This window comes from Lethenteron reissneri, chromosome 67 (assembly GCF_015708825.2).
Source record: "Lethenteron reissneri isolate LAM-NWPU_2019-01 chromosome 67, ASM1570882v1, whole genome shotgun sequence".
NCBI classification, from domain to species: domain Eukaryota; kingdom Metazoa; phylum Chordata; class Hyperoartia; order Petromyzontiformes; family Petromyzontidae; genus Lethenteron; species Lethenteron reissneri.
In genome coordinates this window covers 6,592,574-6,615,457 of record NC_083845.1, presented here as the reverse complement: position 1 = coordinate 6,615,457, position 22,884 = coordinate 6,592,574, and the positions used below count along the sequence as shown (strand labels likewise).

Genomic DNA, 22,884 nt, shown 5'->3' with positions numbered 1-22,884 from the left:
GGTGCTACCGCGCACAGCAATGAATCGCGACGATACTTAATTCATGGCATTGCCCAAGCGTCGTTGGCGACATTGGTGGCGGGTGGAGGGGCGGTGATGCCTGTGTAGCAATCATCAGGCAAGTGCAGCAGGTAAGAAGAGCGTTTATAGGAGGCCACTAGAGGGTGCTACCACACACACCGCAATGAATATAAATCACTCATGGAACTGCCAAGGGTAGTGGTGTCAGTGGTGGGTGGAGGGGCGGTGATGACTGTGTAGCAATCATCAGGCAAGTGCAGCAGGTAAGAGGTGTGTTTATAGGAGGCCACTAGAGGGTGCTACCACGCACCGCGATGAAGAGAAATAATTAATGGAACTGCCAAGGGTAGTGGTGTCAGTGGTGGGTGGAGGGGCGGTGATGCCTGTGTAGCAATCATCAGGCAAGTGCAGCAGGTAAGAGGAGCGGCTACAGGAACCGCCCGGCACCACACTCACCGGTCCACTCCTCGGGGCAGTGACAGTTGTAGGTGTTGACGCCATCGACGCAGGTGGCGCCGTTCTGGCAGTTGTTGGATTGGCAGTCGTCCACGTTGACATCGCAGTGCAGGCCCAGGAAGCCTGCGCGGACAGGGAGAGGGGACGACTCAGGACAGCGAGAGGACGACTCGAAGAGAGAGAGAGAGGATGACTCGGAAAGAGGAGAGGACAACTCGTAGAGAGAGGGCGACTGGGAGAGAGAGAACTGAGAGACAGAGGACGACTCGGGACAGCGAGAGGACGACTCGGAGAGAGAGAGAGAAGATGACTCAGAGAGAGGGCGACTGGGAGAGAGGGCGACTGAGATCGGGGACGACTCAAGAGGCACCAGGAGGAGGAACCACAGACACAAGCGAGATGGCAGCAGCAGCAGCAGCCGCCACGTGGGCGAGCTGACGCCAACAATTTCCCAAGCTCTGTGGCCCTCTCCATATATTGTCAACGTGTTATGGGGCCAATTAACATGTGCCTACATGGCTGCAGGTGTTGTGGTCAATGCAAACATGACTCCTTGTAAAAAAGGTGTCAGTTTTGTTGCCAGATAGAAGGGTAAAAAAACAATTATCAATGGTACAACAACTCTCAAAATGCGCGACGACCGTGTTACACAACAACTGCACGCACTCGCTTGGTCCGAGTGTTAAGTTCCCCAGCGTTGAACAGTACTCTCCTTTTGTATATGATTGTCAACCAACACTGGGCAAAACAACATGGGCATTTTCGTTCTCTTCTAGCATGTGCAGGTGCACCAACAGTTCCACATTCACTCTCTTTAAGCCCCACCCCCCCTCCCAATACGTTCCATTCATTGGCTACCACATTCAGATAAGCCCCTCCCTCCCTCAACTTGTATCTTGGAATTTTTGCCTCACTTGATACATCTGGCTGTGACGGTCCCACCTGATGACGGAGACTTGTGTTGCCTCCGAAACGTCGTGATTCATTATTTTATTATTTCTATTATTACTTTTATTAATTTTTAATTGTATTTTTTACCTACGTGACTTTACCGAAAAAACCTAAGATTACAAATCCCCCCCCACCCCCCTCCCAAAGCGTCATGCCGCCATGTACACGGGAGGAGCACGTGACAGCGAGCGCCCGGGCGCTGTGGGACTACGGTCGGAGTCGCCGCTGGGGTGTTTTAACAAACGGAGGAAAAAAAAAATCAAATCATCATCATCATCATCATCAACCCCACAACAATCGCAGGAAATGTTGGCGGAAAGCAAACGGGGCTAAAATTACAATGCGGCCGCCGGCCCCCTCTTTCTCCAGCCGGAAAATTTCACGCCCCTGATAATGCCACTTTGTGCCAAGCGGGGCGGAAGGATATGACAAAATGGCCGCGCCATTCAACATCCTTTAACCAGAAAAAAAACAGCCCACAACTCCATTCACGTTTGTGCCGTGCGCTGTAAGTAACAAAACAAAGTGCGCGTAAAAAGCCGCCGTTACCATCGGACTTTATCAACGGCTCATTGTACCGCACCGACGGTTAACGTGTTGTTGTTGTTGCTGCTGTTGCGTGTGGAGTGTGAGCGTGTATGAACGTGGTTGACGTCACCCTCACTTCGTTGGCGAACGGCGGCTATCGGTGTGTGGCGGGGAGCGGTGGCACAGCCGGTAGTGCCACGCCGCGCGACGAAACGCGGCGTAGCCGAATACGATTCCCGCTCGCGGCCTACCAACACCAGGTGACCATTAACCGAACCAGGCCTGGGCCTCCCCCCCCCTAAGTGAAGCTCAGTAGTGGGCCTTAAAATAAACAAGAGTTTTGTTGACATACGTCTATGACGGAATTGATAACGTGCCAAACTTCAGCTCTCTAGCCCTTCTACAACTTCCACAAGATGGGCAAAGCTCCTTTGGATTCGAGATGCCTCCCAAGCCAACAGAGCACATAACGAGACGACACTTCAAGAGCGCCGCACAGACGGATTCAGGATTCCCCTTTTGAAGTAGAGTTATCCGTCGCGACACTTTGACGGTATCAGCTCGAACGGCACCCAGCACGAGAGGTCACGAGTTATGGCCGAGGTGTTAGTTTTCGATTTAAAGCTTTCGTGACTGCAGGGATTCATCGTCTTGGTTCTTTCGGTAAAGTCACGTAGAAGGGAAATAATAAAATAATAAAAATAAAACATTCTAAAATAAACTAATATAATAAAATAATGAAATTGAATTATATAATAATATAATACAATAATATTCTAATATAATATTATTATATTTCGATTTAAAGCTTTCGTGACTGCAGGGATTCATCATCTTGGTTCTTTCGGTAAAGTCGCTACGTAGAAGGGAAATAATAAAATAATAAAATAAAACATAATAAAATAATTCTCACGACGTTTCGGCCACAACGCAAGCAGCCGTCCTCAGGTGAAGACCAGGTCTGTCGGAAAGACAGCGTCTGAATGGCTTTCCGACAGACCTGTTCTTGCGTTGTGGCCGAAACGTCGTGAGAATTATATTTTATTATGTTTTATTTCTATTATTCTATTATTTCCCTTCTACGTGACTTTACCGAAAGAACCAAGAAGAGGTGTTAGTTGTTCGGGGGGGGTTATGGGTTTGTGGCGTTGAGTTACAGTTCAGGGATTCAAGATTCCCATCTCGAATCCTCGGGAAGCGGCCTTCACATCGACCGCTCGCGCACTCACCTGGCAGGCAGGTGCAGTCGTAGGTCTCGTCCGTGGGCTGTCGGCAGGTGCCCCCGTTGAGGCACGGCGAGGGCGAGCAAGGCACGTGGGCGCTGTCGCAGGCGCGCCCCCCGTAGCCCGCGCGGCACTGGCACACGTAGGAGCCTGGCGGGGGGGGGGGGTGGAGGGGGGGCGCAAGCGTACCGGCGAGAGAGAGGAGTCTGTTAATCACGGGGCGGTGACGCGGACCAGCAGTGGCGGTTGGAATCCAGCGGCTGCCCTGGTTGATCTCTCCCTCCCTCTCTCTCCATGCCTCCCTCCCTCTCTCTCCATGCCTCCCTCTCTCTCCATGCCTCCCTCCCTCTCTCTCCATGCCTCCCTCTCTCTCCATGCCTCCCTCTCTCTCCATGCCTCCCTCCCTCGCTCCCCTCGCTCCCTCCCTCCCTCGCTCCCTCGCTCCCTCCCTCCCTCGCTCCCTCCCTCCCCCTCCATCCCTCCCTCCCTCCCTCCCTCCATCCCTCCCTCCCTCCCTCCATCCCTCCCTCCCCCTCCATCCCTCCCTCCCTCCCTCCCCATCCCTCCCTCCCTCTCCATCCCTCCCTCCCTCCCCATCCCTCCCTCCCTCCCTCCCGCCCCCCTCCTCCCTCCCTCCCTCCCTCCCTCCCAATCCCTCCCTCCCTCTCCATCCCTCCCTCCCTCCCCCTCCATTTCCCTCCCTCCATTTCCATCCCTCCATCCCTCCCTCTCCCCCATCCCTCCCTCCACCCCCCACCCCCACCACCGACGGTGCGGCGTTCACCGATGGTGTTGACGCAGGTCCCGCCGTTGCGGCACGGCTTGCCGGGCCCGGAGCACTCGTCGACGTCGGCGCGGCATTCGGCGCCGCGGTAGCCGGGCGCGCACGAGCACCGGTACTGGGACGCCAGCGCCGTGCACGATCCGCCGTGGGCGCAGGGGGCGGAGGCGCACGGCTCGGGCCGCTGACACAGCTCCCCTGCGAGCGGCAAAAAGGTGAAAAATCTATGAGCTGCCAGTTGAGTAAAAAAATTTAAAAAGTCATTTTCAACCAGGTAACAAGGCCCGACACAGAGCTGCTACGTCGCGACCCTGGCCATCACAGACGATGGCTCAACCAAGTGGCTCGTCGTCGTCGTCACGTGGACATTTAAAGCGGCCAGTGTCATGGTCCACCGTTGGCGCCGCCAACGTCACCGTCACAGTCACCGCCACCCCGTCACCGTCACCACCGTCACAGCCACCACCGTCACAGCCACCACCGTCACAGTCACCACCGTCACAGTCACCACCGTCGGCGCCACCACCGTCACCGTCACCACCGTCACCGCCGCCAACGTCACCGCCACCGTCACAGTCACCACCGTCAGTCACCACCGTCGGTCACCACCGTCGGCGCCACCGTCACCGCCGCCAACGTCGTCGTCGTCGTCGGCGCCGCCGCCACTCACCGGCCCAGCCGACGGGGCACTGGCAGTCGAAGGTGGCGAGCGTCAGCAGCTGGCAGCGCCCGCCGTTGAGGCAGGGAGAGCCGGAGCAGGCGCTCTCGACGGGCGAGGCGCAGCGGGGCCCCGCGAAGCCCAGCGGGCACGTGCACAGGTAGGAGACGGCACGCGACATCAGCACGGGGCGGCACGAGCCACCGCTGAGGCACGGCGAGCTGCGGCACGGGTCCTCGTGCTGGCAGCGCTCGCCCACGTAGCCCGAGCGGCACCTGAGGGGTGGCGGCGGGAGACACGCGGCAACGTCGTCATCGGCGGTGCGATCGTTTCCCGCGGGAGGTCGAGGGAGTTCGATCGCGGACCCTGGAGATGCCTGTTGAGTTTGGGTTTTTTCCCTGTGGTCTGTGTGTGTCTCTGTGTGTGTCTCTGTGTGTGTCTCTGTGTGTGTCTCTGTGTGTGTGTCTCTGTGTGTGTGTCTCTGTGTGTGTGTCTCTGTGTGTGTGTCTCTGTGTGTGTGTCTCTGTGTGTGTGTGTCTCTGTGTGTGTGTGTCTCTGTGTGTGTGTCTCTGTGTGTGTGTCTCTGTGTGTGTGTCTCTGTGTGTGTGTCTCTGTGTGTGTGTCTCTGTGTGTGTGTCTCTGTGTGTGTGTGTCTCTGTGTGTGTGTGTCTCTGTGTGTGTGTGTCTCTGTGTGTGTGTCTCTGTGTGTGTGTCTCTGTGTGTGTGTCTCTGTGTGTGTGTCTCTGTGTGTGTGTCTCTGTGTGTGTGTCTCTGTGTGTGTGTCTCTGTGTGTGTGTCTCTGTGTGTGTGTCTCTGTGTGTGTGTCTCTGTGTGGTGTGTCTCTGTGTGTGTGTCTCTGTGTGTGTGTCTCTGTGTGTGTGTCTCTGTGGGTCTCTGTGTAGGTCTCTGTGTAGGTCTCTGTGGGTCTCTGTGGGTCTCTGTGGGTCTCTGTGGGTCTCTGTGGGTCTCTGTGGGTCTCTGTGTAGGTCTCTGTGTAGGTCTCTGTGGGTCTCTGTGGGTCTCTGTGGGTCTCTGTGGGTCTCTGTGGGTCTCTGTGGGTCTCTGTAGGTCTCTGTAGGTCTCTGTGGGTCTCTGTGGGTCTCTGTGGGTCTCTGTGGGTCTCTGTGTAGGTCTCTGTGTAGGTCTCTGTGTAGGTCTCTGTGTAGGTCTCTGTGTAGGTCTCTGTGGGTCTCTGTAGGTCTCTGTAGGTCTCTGTGGGTCTCTGTGGGTCTCTGTGTAGGTCTCTCTGTGGGTCTCTATCGGTATCTATGTGTCTATCTATCTCTACGCATCTCGATGTGTCTCTATGTATCTCTATTGGTAACTATGTGTCTTTGTATCTCGAGGGGCCTCTGTATCTCTATTGGTTATCTACGTATCTCGACGAGTCTCTATGTGTCTCTGTGTGTCTCTGTGTGTCTCTATGTATCTCTATTGGTATCTATCTCTACGCGACTCTGTGTGTCTCCATGTATCTCGAGGGGCCTCTCTGTCTCCTGCCGGAGGCTGTGACAGGAAGTCCGGTTCGGTGGAGACGCTCCGATCCCCCCGCCTCAAATAAACGTCGGCTCTCTCCGAGGGAGCATTTCCCCTCTTAAAAACTCGGCCACTTCTTACCAATCGCCCTCCACCACCCATCCACCCACCCACCCACCCACCGCGCCGTTGTCACCGATGTAAGGCGCCTTGAGATCGTACGATGGAAGCCACGGTAACGGTAATAATTACTGTTATTATTCTTCTAAGCGGAGTCCCACGAGGTTAAGCAACCCAAAAAGCATTCCAGATATTTTGTCTTAACAGCTCACTTCTCAAATCCACCCGGGGGGCTGCCGCGCTAATTTGCCCGCGTGCTCTCTCGCTCTGTGTGTGTGTAAGTTCACATGCTCTGTGTGTGTGTGTGTGTAAGTTCACATGCTCTGTGTGTGTGTGTGTGTAAGTTCACATGCTCTGTGTGTGTGTGTGTGTAAGTTCACATGCTCTGTGTGTGTGTGTGTGTGTAAGTTCACATGCTCTGTGTGTGTGTGTGTGTAAGTTCACATGCTCTGTGTGTGTGTGTGTGTAAGTTCACATGCTCTGTGTGTGTGTGTGTGTAAGTTCACATGCTCTGTGTGTGTGTGTGTGTAAGTTCACATGCTCTGTGTGTGTGTGTGTGTAAGTTCACATGCTCTGTGTGTGTGTGTGTGTAAGTTCACATGCTCTGTGTGTGTGTGTGTGTAAGTTCACATGCTCTGTGTTGTGTGTGTGTGTAAGTTCACATGCTCTGTGTGTGTGTGTGTGTAAGTTCACAGGCTCTGTGTGTGTGTGTGTGTGTAAGTTCACATGCTCTGTGTGTGTGTGTGTGTAAGTTCACATGCTCTGTGTGTGTGTGTGTGTAAGTTCACATGCTCTGTGTGTGTGTGTGTGTAAGTTCACATGCTCTGTGTGTGGGTGTGTGTGTAAGTTCACATGCTCTGTGTGGTGTGTGTGTGTAAGTTCACATGCTCTGGTGTGGTGTGTAAGTAATGGTGTGTGTGTGTGTAAGTTCACATGCTCTGGTGTGTGTGTGTGTGTAAGTTCACATGCTCTGTTGTGTGTGTGTGTGTAAGTTCACATGCTCTGTGTGTGTGTGTGTGTGTAAGTTTCACATGCTCTGTGTGTGTGTGTGTGTGTAAGTTCACATGCTCTGTGTTGTGTGTGTGTGTGTAAGTTCACATGCTCTGGTGTGTGTGTGTGTGTAAGTTCACATGCTCTGTGTGTGTGTGTGTGTAAGTTCACATGCTCTGTGTGTGTGTGTGTGTAAGTTCACATGCTCTGTGTGTGTGTGTGTGTAAGTTCACATGCTCTGTGTGTGTGTGTGTGTAAGTTCACATGCTCTGTGTGTGTGTGTGTTAAGTTCACATGCTCTGTGTGTGTGTGTGTAAGTTCACATGCTGTGTGTGTGTGCAAGTTCGAATTCGCAGCTCCTCTCTGTGTGTGTGTACGTTCAAATGCTCAGCTCCTCTTTGTCTCTCTGTGTCTCTCTGTGTCTCTCTGTGTCTCTCTGTGTCTCTCTGTGTCTCTCTGTGTCTCTCTGTGTCTCTCTGTGTCTCTCTGTGTCTCTCTGTGTCTCTCTGTGTCTCTCTGTGTCTCTCTGTCTCTCTGTGTCTCTCTGTGTCTCTCTCTGTCTCTCTGTGTCTCTCTCTGTCTCTCTCTGTCTCTCTCTGTGTCTCTCTCGACGCACGCGCGTGTACGTACGCACGCGCGTGTAGAACTTCTTTCGCACTGCACGTAGCCAACTGCGCTAATGCAGTTCAACAGAAGGGAGTCATCTTAAAAAGGGAACGCAAACGGCGTTCAGCCATCGGGGCACTGCGGATCGCAGCGACGGCGGGGTGAACATTTACGTCGTGTGCGATCGGTCACCCTCTCGTGCAAACTAAGTAGTGAAAAAACAAATCGAACCTTCATTGTTTTGTTCCCACGGCTATTTTTTTTTTAAAATCGTCAGCCGCGCGCCAAAAAAACGCGACCTCGGCTCAAAATCTGGCGCGGGACCCTTGGACCGGGAGAGGCCCACGGCGATAACGGCTTTGCCGTCAAGAGGCGGGGGGGGGGGGGGCGGGGGGGGGGGGGGGGGGGTACGGCAAAAAGAAAACTCGGCAAACACGGCGGCGAGAAAGCAAACGGAGCGCGGCTCGATACGCGACCGGCCCCGGGTGGTTATCGCCCAGAACCCGTCGGAGGAACGTCACGGCAAAACGGACTCATAAAGCGAGCGCGGGACCGAACATTTTTTAAAAATGAAACCAAGCGGACAATACGCCACCGAACCCCCCTCTCTCTCTCTCCCCTCCATGCCGCTCGCCTCCGGGTGGAATGATTTGGGGCAATAAAGCAGGTTAGCATTTGTGCGCTGCGTTGTTCTTTTCCTTCCTAGTCTTCTTCGGCTAGGAGAGGAAAGTGGAGAATTCAGAGGAGATCCAACGCAGGATGAGGATGAAGGCCGCTTTTGTTGCGATCGAAACGCCGTGGGTTTTTTGCTTTTATGATTTTCAATTTACTATTTTTTTATTTAAATTTACTTAATTTTATTATCTGTTATTTTTTATTTTACTTTCTGTCTACGTGACTTTACCGAAAGAACCTGCAGTCACGAAAGTTTGAAGTCAAAACTTAGGGGGGTGGGGAAAACTTACAAAATCCACACAAGCAAGGCGCCGCCCCGAGTCGAACCCAGGCCATTCTTGCCGTGAGGCAACAGGTGTGGAGGCTTTAGCAACGCCCCAGCTGTCACCCAAACCCGGATTTCCCGTGGGACTGAAACCAACATTTTTAATCGGTTAATTCTCAGGGCCGGATTCTCTGGTATTTGCACGAAATTCTGTCACAGACCACATTTTTGTCCGTGCAGCCATTGCTCATCGAGCCGAGACCATCGATTCTCTACGCTCAAGAATTTGTATCAACCGCAACGCAAGTCCGTGCGAGTCTCGGGGGTCTGCAGGAGTTTCCATGGATCACCATGGGATCTCCATACATCTCCATGGGTCTCCATGTGTCTCCATGTGTCTCCATGTGTCTCCATGGGTCTCCATGTGTCTCCATGCGTCTCCATGCGTCTCCATGGGTCACCATGGGTCTCCATGTGTCTCCATGGGTCTCCATGTGTCTCCATGGGTCTCCATGTGTCTCCATGTGTCTCCATGTGTCTCCATGGGTCTCCATGGGTCTCCAAGGGTCTCCATGTGTCTGCATGGGTCTCCATGCGTCTCCATGCGTCTCCATGGGTCTCCATGGGTCTCCATGGGTCTCCATGGGTCTCCATGCGTCTCCATGCGTCTCCATGCGTCTCCATGTGTCTCCATGGGTCTCCATGGGTCTCCATGGGTCTCCATGGGTCTCCATGGGTCTCCATGGGTCTCCATGGGTCTCCATGGGTCTCCAAGTGTCTCCATGGGTCTCCATGTGTCTCCATGTCTCTCCAAGTGTCTCCATGTCTCTCCATGTGTCTCCATGTGTCTCCATGGGTCACCATGGGTCACCATGGGTCACCATGGGTCTCCATGCGTCTCCATGGGTCTCCATGGGTCTCCATGGGTCTCCATGGGTCTCCATGGGTCTCCGAGTCCCATTGGGTCTCCATGGGTCTCCGAGTCCCATTGGGTCTCTTTTCACACTGCGGTTGGGCGACTGCAACCCGGATTTGAACCCAGGGGCGTCAGACGGCCGTCAGGTGCAAAAATGCCACGGGCTTTCTTTTGTGCACGCTCCATTGGTCAATATTGGTTCGCGGTTTTTTTCCCCCCCGTTAAATTTGCAGCCCGACCACAGAAATTTACTATCAAGGCAACGTCGTACGTACGTCCGTGCGTACGTACGTGCGGTGGAATTCCCCATGTCCGAGTTGGTGTGGGCGCCACGTGAAGGAACGGATGATCCTATTATCGGATTCCTCCAGGATAAATAGAGATTACGATTGTCGAGTTCACCGCTACTTGGCCGATGACAATTGCATAGGGGAGGCGCAGGGCTAGGAGACGTTAACTGCCTCGCCTGGTATACAGGAGGTCGTGGGTTCGATCCCGACCCTGACGCCTGCTGCTGTATATTTGGAGTTTGCGTGTCTCTCTCGCTCCCCGTGGTTCCGTGGATTATTCTCCGGGTCATCGGGTTTTTTCCCTCCACATTCAGAAACAACGACACGCATTTGGCTGCTAAAATTTCCATGTGACGATGATGATGAGCCCACGTCGTTTAGCTATCACTTGTGGCCAAGTCTCTTCGGAAAAAGAGTTAAATAGCTCAGTGGGCCTTACCTGATAACAATAAAAACACGTTTTTAGTTTAGTCTAGTTGAAACAGATACATTCGGTGTTTCTGTTAGACTCACCACTATCTGGATCATTTCCTTTTAGCCGCTCCGGCATATAATTACACTGGTCACACACTTTTCCTGACATAAGGTATTCCAACGGTTTTAAGGTAATTTTGGGGTGCTGATTCCAAATCTGGAATCAGTTTTTGTCGATCACATTAGGTTTTTGAGATATCAAATATTGCATTTTCAATAAAAACTGCAGAAGAAAAATATTAAATAAATGTGAATATCTACATAAAATGATATTATAAACACACTATCCTAAAAATACAGCACCATATTTTAACACTAAAGCAGTCACTGACTCGCAACAACTTGCAATCATAAGTGACAGAGTAAATTTCGGGTAAAATCAATGAAAATGGGGTATGCCGATAGCATAAAATGAGATGTGATAGAGTAAATCTGAGATCAGATTTGGAATCAACACTCTGAAATTAGTCTAAACAGCTGCAAAAGTCCAGGCCAGAAATTGTTTTTTTTGTTGACCAGTGTTATTCATAAGAGGTCTTGATTTTGGTTGCACGATCGAACCCCCCCAAAAAAACCCTCTATTATGGATGACATTGGTCGCGAAAGCCTACGTTTTAAACATATACATTTTTTTTTTAAACCAAATTATATGACACGGATGACCCCGTGAGATGGAACGTCAAGAGATGGGGGGGGGGGGGGGGTGTGTCAAGTGATGCACCACAAGGGGCATCTCAACAACGTGGGCCGACACCGCGGCTTCGGCAACAACGACCGCTTTTGTCATTCGTTCACTCAACAGGTCCAAACGACCGCGGCGACAAACTGAAACTTTGAAAACAAAATCGAAAAAACTAAAAGACAGAGGTTGGCGGCTAACGGGAGAACGGGAATTTCCGTCACCGCCACGTTCCGCAAACCTCGTGGGCTCGTGCCAGAGGTCGCAAACGGGTTTTGATTCCTTACCCGTACCCATACCCGGCCGCACCAGGGTCGCAAATGGGTACTCGTACCCGGCTGGGTACGGGTACGGGTACCCGTACGCTACCCGTACCCATACCGTACCCGAAATGAGTGACAAACGGTTACTCACCGGTGACTCACGGCCTACCCGTACCCGGCCGCACCAGGGTCGCAAACGGCTACCCATACCCAGCCAGGTACGGGGAGCCGGGTATCGGGTAGGGTACGGGTATCGGGTACCCGGTTGCGACCTCTGGCTCACGCGTCGCCACTCCCCCTCGTGGTTTCCAAGTTGGAACGCGCGGCGACCCAAACTTCTCGCTCCTGTTCAGCTCTCCGATTGTGGGGGGGGGGCGGAGGGGGAGAGGGTGTCCCGACCCCCGACCCCCCCCCTCCACCATTCCCCACCCCCTCGCCACCCTATGGGCAGAGGAGGGCCCATGGCCAGAAGCCTAGAGGAGGCCGTATTTCGCCTTTTGAATGGGGGTGGTGGGGGGGTGTCGTCCATGGCAAATGTGCAGGCATTTCCATTCGGCCGTGAAAGGGAGGCCGGGTGGGTGGGGGTGCAGGGGAGCGTGGACAAAAGCCTGACTCGCTCCCCTCCCGCGCTGCACAAAGGCTGCTTAGGGCACAGGGCAGGTGTGCATAGCAATCAGCTCTGTGCGTGCGTGTCTCTCCCCCTCCCGCTTGGCTCTAACGTCTCTGTCTGGTCGCTTTGTCTGTCTCCGCGCTTTCCATGGTGTCTCTGTGCCGCGCGTGCGCGTCTCTTGGTCTACCATCGTGTCTCTGCCTCCCCCCCCGTGTCTCTGCCTCTCCTTGTCCTCCACTCCTCCGGCTCTCTCCACGTGACCTCGGGTCTCCATGTGCTTTCTGCGTCTCTCCCTCCTCGTCTGTCTCCTTGCTCGGTCTTTCCTCGTCCCTCTGGGTCTCTCTCCCCCCAATGACTCCCTCTCTCCCTCCCTCCATCTCACAACCCGATTCTCTCTCATCGCCGCGTCGTTTGGCACGGTGACCGACGCTTCGCTCCACGTGCCGAGCGGGAACCTCAGAGTTACCCGAAGAAGCTCCGAGCACGTGGAGGCAAACGGCGGTATTAACCAGGGCGGCCGCAAAAATCTCTAAACGCGAACCGCCCTGCTATCGCTACGTCACGGCCGCCATGTCACCGCCCTATGACCGCTACCCCACCGCTTCCCACCAACGCGCACACGCGCATACACACGAGAAAAATAATTACATTTAAATTCCCTCGCCCTCCACCCCCCATCGCCTCTCCTAAGGGTTAACGCAACAGATGGAAAGGCTGCGCAGATTCGCTGGTGGGGCCCTTTCAACAAAGCCGAGTGTCGGCTGGCGTGCCTGCTGGCTAGAGGCGGACACAGAGGTGGAGCGTGTGAGCGCGTGCGTCTTTATTGCAGCCGGGCGGTTGGTGGTGGTGGTGGTGGGGGGGGTAGCGACGACAATGTGGCTCGCGTAGCCAGAGGCCCGACTCGGAGTGATGTACAGATACGTGACATTTCGCAGCATCGGGAGAGGGGGGGGGCCGCTTGGGGCCACAGAGGTTGGCCAGTGTCCCCTTGGTCACGCCGCTTGATGGCGGTGGCGACGACGACGACGAATAATTTTTACGAAACAAATACCAATGAGTAACAATTGAATGATTACCAATCTATATTATTACAATACCCTCCCCCCTCCTCCTTGCCTCGAATCACTGCACCAGATTGAATTGAATTAAATGATGACGTCACCCTGATGCTGCTCTATTTAAGAACGGAAGCAACAGGAGAGCTTCACCATTCTTACCCGATGAAGCTGATTGTAATTATCAGCGAAACGTCGCGCTACTACTCAAATTTTAAAATGCTGTTGATTCTCTCTTCAGCACACCGGTGGGCTAAAGAAGTCAATTAATTTGTCCTTTGAAAACGCGACACATTTTTTACTGTTTGGCCGTGTCGGGTGGTGGAGGGTTACGACACATTTATAAATAACGCGATCTGACCCAAAAACCTATACAGTGATACCTTGGTTCACGAACGCTTCGGTTCACGAACAACTCGGTTCACGAACAGAAAATTTCATAAAAATATGCTCCGGTTCACGAACTCCGCTTCGGTTCACGAACAGGAGCCGCGGCCATTTTTATGCTAATTCCAGGCTGTCACGTGGTCGTGACTTCCTGTAGGAAGATCGTGGAGAGAAGCAGAGACACAGAAAGAAGTACTGTGAGTACTGTGAAGACACTTTCAGTGACTTTTGATTTTTGGTGTGCTTTTTAGCACATACAGTACTGTACTGTACTACTGTACTGTACAATACTGTACTTACTGTATTGTACAGTTCACCCGTTTGAGTGCTTACTGTCTCCCACCCGCCTCCCACCTGCCTTCCTCCATGCCAGAAGTCATCTCAAGCAAGGTTAGTGTTCTCTCTTTATACATTACTATACTGTACAGTACTACAGTAATGTGTATTGTCATTTGTTTCATATTTTTGTGCTTCAAAAACCAAAAAAAAAGGTCAGAACGGATTAACCGGATTTACATTGAACCCTATGGGAAAATGTGCCTCGATTCACGACCAATTCGGTTCACGACCAGAGTCAGTTCACGAATTAAGTTCGTGAACCGAGGTATCACTGTATTATGAAGTTTTACGAAAACAGTTCGAGCGGGGTTTGCCATTCGCGCCGTACGTCCTCGCCTAGCCGAGTTTTCGCGAGGTTCGCTGCGTGCGTGTGTGGGGGTCCTACGAACCCGGCGGCCCGAGTTCGATTCCCGCTCACGGCCACCAACACCCGTGACGAGATTCGCAGCGGCTGACAGGCGGCCATCCCCGCTAAAAAGTCTCATCGAGGCTCGGCGAAACTCTCCCGGGGTAAAGCAAGCGGAGTGGCGGGCAGCAATGAAGAGCAACGCAGCGTTGCCGTTGCAGCGCGGTGCATAGGAGAAGGCCCCCTTCTCTTAACCGCGGTCATTGGTTCCAACGAAACCGGCCGTGAAGCGATTGGTTCGTTAAGCGAGTCTAGGAGATGCACGTTTCAAGGCTCAATTTGTTCCGATGGCATCAAACGTTCCCCCCCCCCTTTTTTCACCCAAAAAAAAACTACTTTATATTATTTAAACAATGGATAACACACAAAGACACTAACAACGTAATAAACACAATTTTATAAGAAACGTGGTTAATCCATGCATTAGTTCATGTTTACTGTATCTACAGCAGCCCATCGTTCACGGGGGAATGGTCGGTAAGCAATCACACTGGGCTCTATGGAGGCACTACACTACACTATACACTACACTACTATACACTACACACTACTATACACTACAATACACTACTATACACTACACTACACACTACACTATACACTACAATATACAACACACCAAGCTCTCTGAAGCCCCGTTATTAAGCGATTAATCGTTAACAGTGGTGCCTGTTAAGACGGCTTCTACTGCACACAAAGATAAAGACAAAGATCCCCCGTATAGCCTTCACAGACTGTAGGGGCAAGTGCTGTTAGCGAGCACCTATTAAGGCCGGAATGGCACACGAGGGGGTGGGTGGCCAGCACCATGCCCGACCGCCTTTGTCTCCCCAGAGGTGATGTTTACACACTGCACCAGGTACTCATTTGAGGCCGAGTCGACCTAGGGGAGCCCCGGGACCGGTTCAGATAATCGTCACTGGTATTGGCCGTGAGCGGGAATCGAACCCGTGTCGCCGGGTTCATAGCGCAGCGCGCTAACCGCTACACCACCGCTCCCCACACACACACACAGCACACTAACCACTACACCACCGCTCCCCACACACTCACACACAGCGCACTAACCACTACACCACCGCTCCCCACACACTCACACACAGCGCACTAACCACTACACCACCGCTCCCCACACTCACACACACAGTGCACTAACCACTACACCACCGCTCCCCACACACTCACACACACAGCGCACTAACCACTACACCACCGCTCTCCACACACACACGTACGCACACACACGTACGCACACACACACGCACACACACACACGCGCACGCACACAGCGCACTAACCACTACACCACCGCTCCCCACACACACACACGCACACACACACACACGTACACACACGCACGCACACACACACGCACGTCTTCTGGTATCAGAAAGCCCGGGCGATTGTCCAGACCCCATGACGGTGAAGGTTGCGGCGGCGCGTACAATATACCACATTGTTCACTTCCTTCCTCCACACGTTCTGGCATTTAAAACAAAAGGCAAGGGATGACCGAAGCCGTGCACCGCTGACGCTTTTCGTCGTCCACGCTGCCTCACGGCGGCGCTGCACGTGGGAACGACCCACCGGTGACACAAATCAACCCGCGTTGACCCATTTCGGTGAAGTGCGGTCGAATGATCCCCGAGAAGGGTGAGCGCGGGAGGCCCCCTGTCCAGTAGTGGATTGACAAACGGCATTTTCACCTTGTGAGAATATGCTGGACATCGGTGCCTGGGGTCGTGAATTCGTTTGGCGCGGTTGGCTTCGTAGTGGGAAACTTCCAACACACAGACTCGCCGGAGACCCACAGACTCACACTGGGACCCACAGACTCACATAGAGACCCACAGACTCGCCGGAGACCCACAGACTCGCCGGAGACCCACAGACTCACACTGGGACCCACAGACTCACACTGGGACCCACAGACTCACACTGGGACCCACAGACTCACACTGGGACCCACAGACTCACATAGAGACCCACAGACTCACACTGGGACCCACAGACTCACACTGGGACCCACAGACTCACACTGGGACCCACAGACTCACACTGGGACCCACAGACTCACACTGGGACCCACAGACTCACACTGGGACCCACAGACTCACACTGGGACCCACAGACTCACACTGGGACCCACAGACTCACACTGAGACCCACAGACTCACACTGGGACCCACAGACTCACACTGGGACCCACAGACTCACACTGAGACCCACAGACTCACACTGGGACCCACAGACTCACACTGGGACCCACAGACTCGCCGGAGACCCACAGACTCACACTGGGACCCACAGACTCACATAGAGACCCACAGACTCGCCGGAGACCCACAGACTCGCCGGAGACCCACAGACTCACACTGGGACCCACAGACTCACACTGGGACCCACAGACTCACACTGGGACCCACAGACTCACACTGGGACCCACAGACTCACATAGAGACCCACAGACTCGCCGGAGACCCACAGACTCGCCGGAGACCCACAGACTCACACTGGGACCCACAGACTCACACTGGGACCCACAGACTCACACTGGGACCCACAGACTCACACTGGGACCCACAGACTCACACTGGGACCCACAGACTCGCCGGAGACCCACAGACTCACACAGACCCACAGACTCACATAGAGACCCACAGACTCACACTGGGACCCACAGACTCACACTGGGACCCACAGACTCACATAGAGACCCACAGACTCGCCGGAGACCCACAGACTCGCCGGAGACCCACAGACTCACACTGGGACCCACAGACTCACACTGGGACCCACAGACTCACACTGGGACCCACAGACTCACACTGGGACCCACAGACTCACATAGAGACCCACAGACTCGCCGGAGACCCACAGACTCACACAGACCCACAGACTCACACTGGGACCCACAGACTCACACTGGGACCCACAGACTCACACTGAGACCCACAGACTCACATAGAGACCCACAGACTCGCCGGAGACCCACAGACTCGCCGGAGACCCACAGACTCACACTGAGACCCACAGACTCACATAGAGACCCACAGACTCGCCGGAGACCCACAGACTCGCCGGAGACCCACAGACTCACACTGGGACCCACAGACTCACACTGGGACCCACAGACTCACACTGGGACCCACAGACTCACACTGAGACCCACAGACTCACACTGGGACCCACAGACTCACACTGAGACCCACAGACTCACATAGAGACCCACAGACTCGCCGGAGACCCACAGACTCGCCGGAGACCCACAGACTCACACTGAGACCCACAGACTCACATAGAGACCCACAGACTCACACTGGGACCCACAGACTCACATAGAGACCCACAGACTCACACTGGGACCCACAGACTCACACTGGGACCCACAGACTCACACTGGGACCCACAGACTCACACTGGGACCCACAGACTCACACTGGGACCCACAGACTCGCCGGAGACCCACAGACTCACACTGGGACCCACAGACTCACATAGAGACCCACAGACTCACACTGGGACCCACAGACTCACACTGGGACCCACAGACTCACATAGAGACCCACAGACTCGCCGGAGACCCACAGACTCGCCGGAGACCCACAGACTCACACTGGGACCCACAGACTCACACTGGGACCCACAGACTCACACTGGGACCCACAGACTCACACTGGGACCCACAGACTCACATAGAGACCCACAGACTCGCCGGAGACCCACAGACTCACACAGACCCACAGACTCACACTGGGACCCACAGACTCACACTGGAACCCACAGACTCACACTGAGACCCACAGACTCACATAGAGACCCACAGACTCGCCGGAGACCCACAGACTCGCCGGAGACCCACAGACTCACACTGAGACCCACAGACTCACATAGAGACCCACAGACTCGCCGGAGACCCACAGACTCGCCGGAGACCCACAGACTCACACTGGGACCCACAGACTCACACTGGGACCCACAGACTCACACTGGGACCCACAGACTCACACTGAGACCCACAGACTCACACTGGGACCCACAGACTCACACTGAGACCCACAGACTCACATAGAGACCCACAGACTCGCCGGAGACCCACAGACTCGCCGGAGACCCACAGACTCACACTGAGACCCACAGACTCACATAGAGACCCACAGACTCACACTGGGACCCACAGACTCACATAGAGACCCACAGACTCACACTGGGACCCACAGACTCACACTGGGACCCACAGACTCACACTGGGACCCACAGACTCACACTGGGACCCACAGACTCACACTGGGACCCACAGACTCGCCGGAGACCCACAGACTCACACAGACCCACAGACTCACATAGAGACCCACAGACTCACACTGGGACCCACAGACTCACACTGGGACCCACAGACTCACATAGAGACCCACAGACTCGCCGGAGACCCACAGACTCGCCGGAGACCCACAGACTCACACTGGGACCCACAGACTCACACTGGGACCCACAGACTCACACTGGGACCCACAGACTCACACTGGGACCCACAGACTCACATAGAGACCCACAGACTCGCCGGAGACCCACAGACTCACACAGACCCACAGACTCACACTGGGACCCACAGACTCACACTGGGACCCACAGACTCACACTGAGACCCACAGACTCACATAGAGACCCACAGACTCGCCGGAGACCCACAGACTCGCCGGAGACCCACAGACTCACACTGAGACCCACAGACTCACATAGAGACCCACAGACTCGCCGGAGACCCACAGACTCGCCGGAGACCCACAGACTCACACTGGGGACCCACAGACTCACACTGGGACCCACAGACTCACACTGGGACCCACAGACTCACACTGAGACCCACAGACTCACACTGGGACCCACAGACTCACACTGAGACCCACAGACTCACATAGAGACCCACAGACTCGCCGGAGACCCACAGACTCGCCGGAGACCCACAGACTCACACTGAGACCCACAGACTCACATAGAGACCCACAGACTCACACTGGGACCCACAGACTCACATAGAGACCCACAGACTCACACTGGGACCCACAGACTCACACTGGGACCCACAGACTCACACTGGGACCCACAGACTCACACTGGGACCCACAGACTCACACTGGGACCCACAGACTCGCCGGAGACCCACAGACTCACACTGGGACCCACAGACTCACATAGAGACCCACAGACTCGCCGGAGACCCACAGACTCACATAGAGACCCACAGACTCACACTGGGACCCACAGACTCACACTGGGACCCACAGACTCACACTGAGACCCACAGACTCACATAGAGACCCACAGACTCACATAGAGACCCACAGACTCACACTGGGACCCACAGACTCACACTGAGACCCACAGACTCACACAGACCCACAGACTCACACTGAGACCCACAGACTCACACTGAGACCCACAGACTCACACTGGGACCCACAGACTCACACTGAGACCCACAGACTCACATAGAGACCCACAGACTCACATAGAGACCCACAGACTCACACTGGGACCCACAGACTCACACTGGGACCCACAGACTCACACTGGGACCCACAGACTCACACTGAGACCCACAGACTCACACTGGGACCCACAGACTCACACTGAGACCCACAGACTCACATAGAGACCCACAGACTCGCCGGAGACCCACAGACTCGCCGGAGACCCACAGACTCACACTGGGACCCACAGACTCACACTGGGACCCACAGACTCACACTGGGACCCACAGACTCACACTGAGACCCACAGACTCACATAGAGACCCACAGACTCACACAGACCCACAGACTCACACTGGGACCCACAGACTCACACTGAGACCCACAGACTCACATAGAGACCCACAGACTCGCCGGAGACCCACAGACTCGCCGGAGACCCACAGACTCACACTGGGACCCACAGACTCACACAGGGACCCACAGACTCACACTGAGACCCACAGACTCACATAGAGACCCACAGACTCACATAGAGACCCACAGACTCACACTGGGACCCACAGACTCACACAGACCCACAGACTCACACTGAGACCCACAGACTCACACTGAGACCCACAGACTCACATAGAGACCCACAGACTCACACTGGGACCCACAGACTCACACAGACCCACAGACTCACACTGGGACCCACAGACTCACACTGAGACCCACAGACTCACACTGGGACCCACAGACTCACACTGGGACCCACAGACTCACACTGGGACCCACAGACTCACACTGGGACCCACAGACTCACACTGGGACCCACAGACTCACACTGGGACCCACAGACTCACACTGGGACCCACAGACTCACACTGGGACCCACAGACTCACACTGGGACCCACAGACTCACATAGAGACCCACAGACTCACACTGAGACCCACAGACTCACATAGAGACCCACAGACTCACACTGGGACCCACAGACTCACATAGAGACCCACAGACTCACACTGGGACCCACAGACTCACACTGAGACCCACAGACTCACATAGAGACCCACAGACTCACACTGAGACCCACAGACTCACATAGAGACCCACAGACTCACACTGGGACCCACAGACTCACACTGGGACCCACAGACTCACACTGAGACCCACAGACTCACATAGAGACCCACAGACTCACACTGAGACCCACAGACTCACACTGAGACCCACAGACTCACATAGAGACCCACAGACTCACACTGGGACCCACAGACTCACACTGGGACCCACAGACTCACACTGAGACCCACAGACTCACATAGAGACCCACAGACTCACACTGAGCCCACAGACTCACACTGGGACCCACAGACTCACACTGGGACCCACAGACTCACACTGAGACCCACAGACTCACATAGAGACCCACAGACTCACATAGAGACCCACAGACTCACACTGGGACCCACAGACTCACACAGACCCACAGACTCACACTGGGACCCACAGACTCACACAGACCCACAGACTCACACAGACCCACAGACTCACACTGGGACCCACAGACTCACACTGAGACCCACAGACTCACACTGGGACCCACAGACTCACACTGGGACCCACAGACTCACACTGGGACCCACAGACTCACACAGACCCACAGACTCACACTGGGACCCACAGACTCACACTGAGACCCACAGACTCACACTGGGACCCACAGACTCACACTGAGACCCACAGACTCACACTGAGACCCACAGACTCACATAGAGACCCACAGACTCACACTGGGACCCACAGACTCACACTGGGACCCACAGACTCACACTGGGACCCACAGACTCACACTGAACAGCCACACAGGGACCCACAGACTCACACTGGGACCCACAGACTCACACTGGGACCCACAGACTCACACTGGGACCCACAGACTCACACTGGGACCCACAGACTCACACTGGGACCCACAGACTCACACTGGGACCCACAGACTCACACTGAGACCCACAGACTCACATAGAGACCCACAGACTCACACTGGGACCCACAGACTCACACAGACCCACAGACTCACACTGGGACCCACAGACTCACATAGAGACCCACAGACTCGCCGGAGACCCACAGACTCGCCGGAGACCCACAGACTCACACTGGGACCCACAGACTCACATAGAGACCCACAGACTCACACTGAGACCCACAGACTCACACAGAGACCCACAGACTCACACTGGGACCCACAGACTCACACTGGGACCCACAGACTCACACAGACCCACAGACTCACACTGGGACCCACAGACTCACATAGAGACCCACAGACTCACACTGGGACCCACAGACTCACACTGGGACCCACAGACTCACACAGAGACCCACAGACTCACACTGGGACCCACAGACTCACACTGGGACCCACAGACTCACATAGAGACCCACAGACTCACACAGAGACCCACAGACTCACACTGAGACCCACAGACTCACACAGAGACCCACAGACTCACACTGGGACCCACAGACTCACACTGGGACCCACAGACTCACACTGAGACCCACAGACTCACACTGGGACCCACAGACTCACACAGACCCACAGACTCACACTGGGACCCACAGACTCACACAGACCCACAGACTCACACTGGGACCCACAGACTCACACTGGGACCCACAGACTCACACTGGGACCCACAGACTCACACTGAGACCCACAGACTCACACTGGGACCCACAGACTCACACAGACCCACAGACTCACACTGGGACCCACAGACTCACACTGAGACCCACAGACTCACATAGAGACCCACAGACTCACACTGGGACCCACAGACTCACACTGAGACCCACAGACTCACATAGAGACCCACAGACTCACACTGGGACCCACAGACTCACACAGACCCACAGACTCACACTGGGACCCACAGACTCACACTGGGACCCACAGACTCACACTGAGACCCACAGACTCACACTGGGACCCACAGACTCACACAGACCCACAGACTCACACTGGGACCCACAGACTCACACTGAGACCCACAGACTCACATAGAGACCCACAGACTCACACTGGGACCCACAGACTCACACAGACCCACAGACTCACACTGGGACCCACAGACTCACACTGGGACCCACAGACTCACACTGAGACCCACAGACTCACATAGAGACCCACAGACTCACACTGGGACCCACAGACTCACACAGACCCACAGACTCACACTGGGACCCAC

General features: G+C 54.7%; 1 protein-coding gene across 1 annotated transcript in view; it reads right to left on the bottom strand.

Annotated features, from left to right (window-relative positions):
* LOC133360144 (neurogenic locus notch homolog protein 1-like) overlaps positions 1 to 22,884 on the bottom strand; it is a 125,647-nt gene that overhangs the window by 49,497 nt on the left and 53,266 nt on the right. Inside the window, exons 3-6 of the mRNA XM_061578730.1 lie at positions 4,631 to 4,893; positions 3,964 to 4,158; positions 3,186 to 3,329; positions 478 to 600 (exon numbers count right to left, since the gene is read on the bottom strand). Of these exons, the coding sequence (XP_061434714.1) occupies positions 478 to 600; positions 3,186 to 3,329; positions 3,964 to 4,158; positions 4,631 to 4,893 (725 nt within the window). The remainder of the gene's footprint in view (positions 1 to 477; positions 601 to 3,185; positions 3,330 to 3,963; positions 4,159 to 4,630; positions 4,894 to 22,884) is intronic.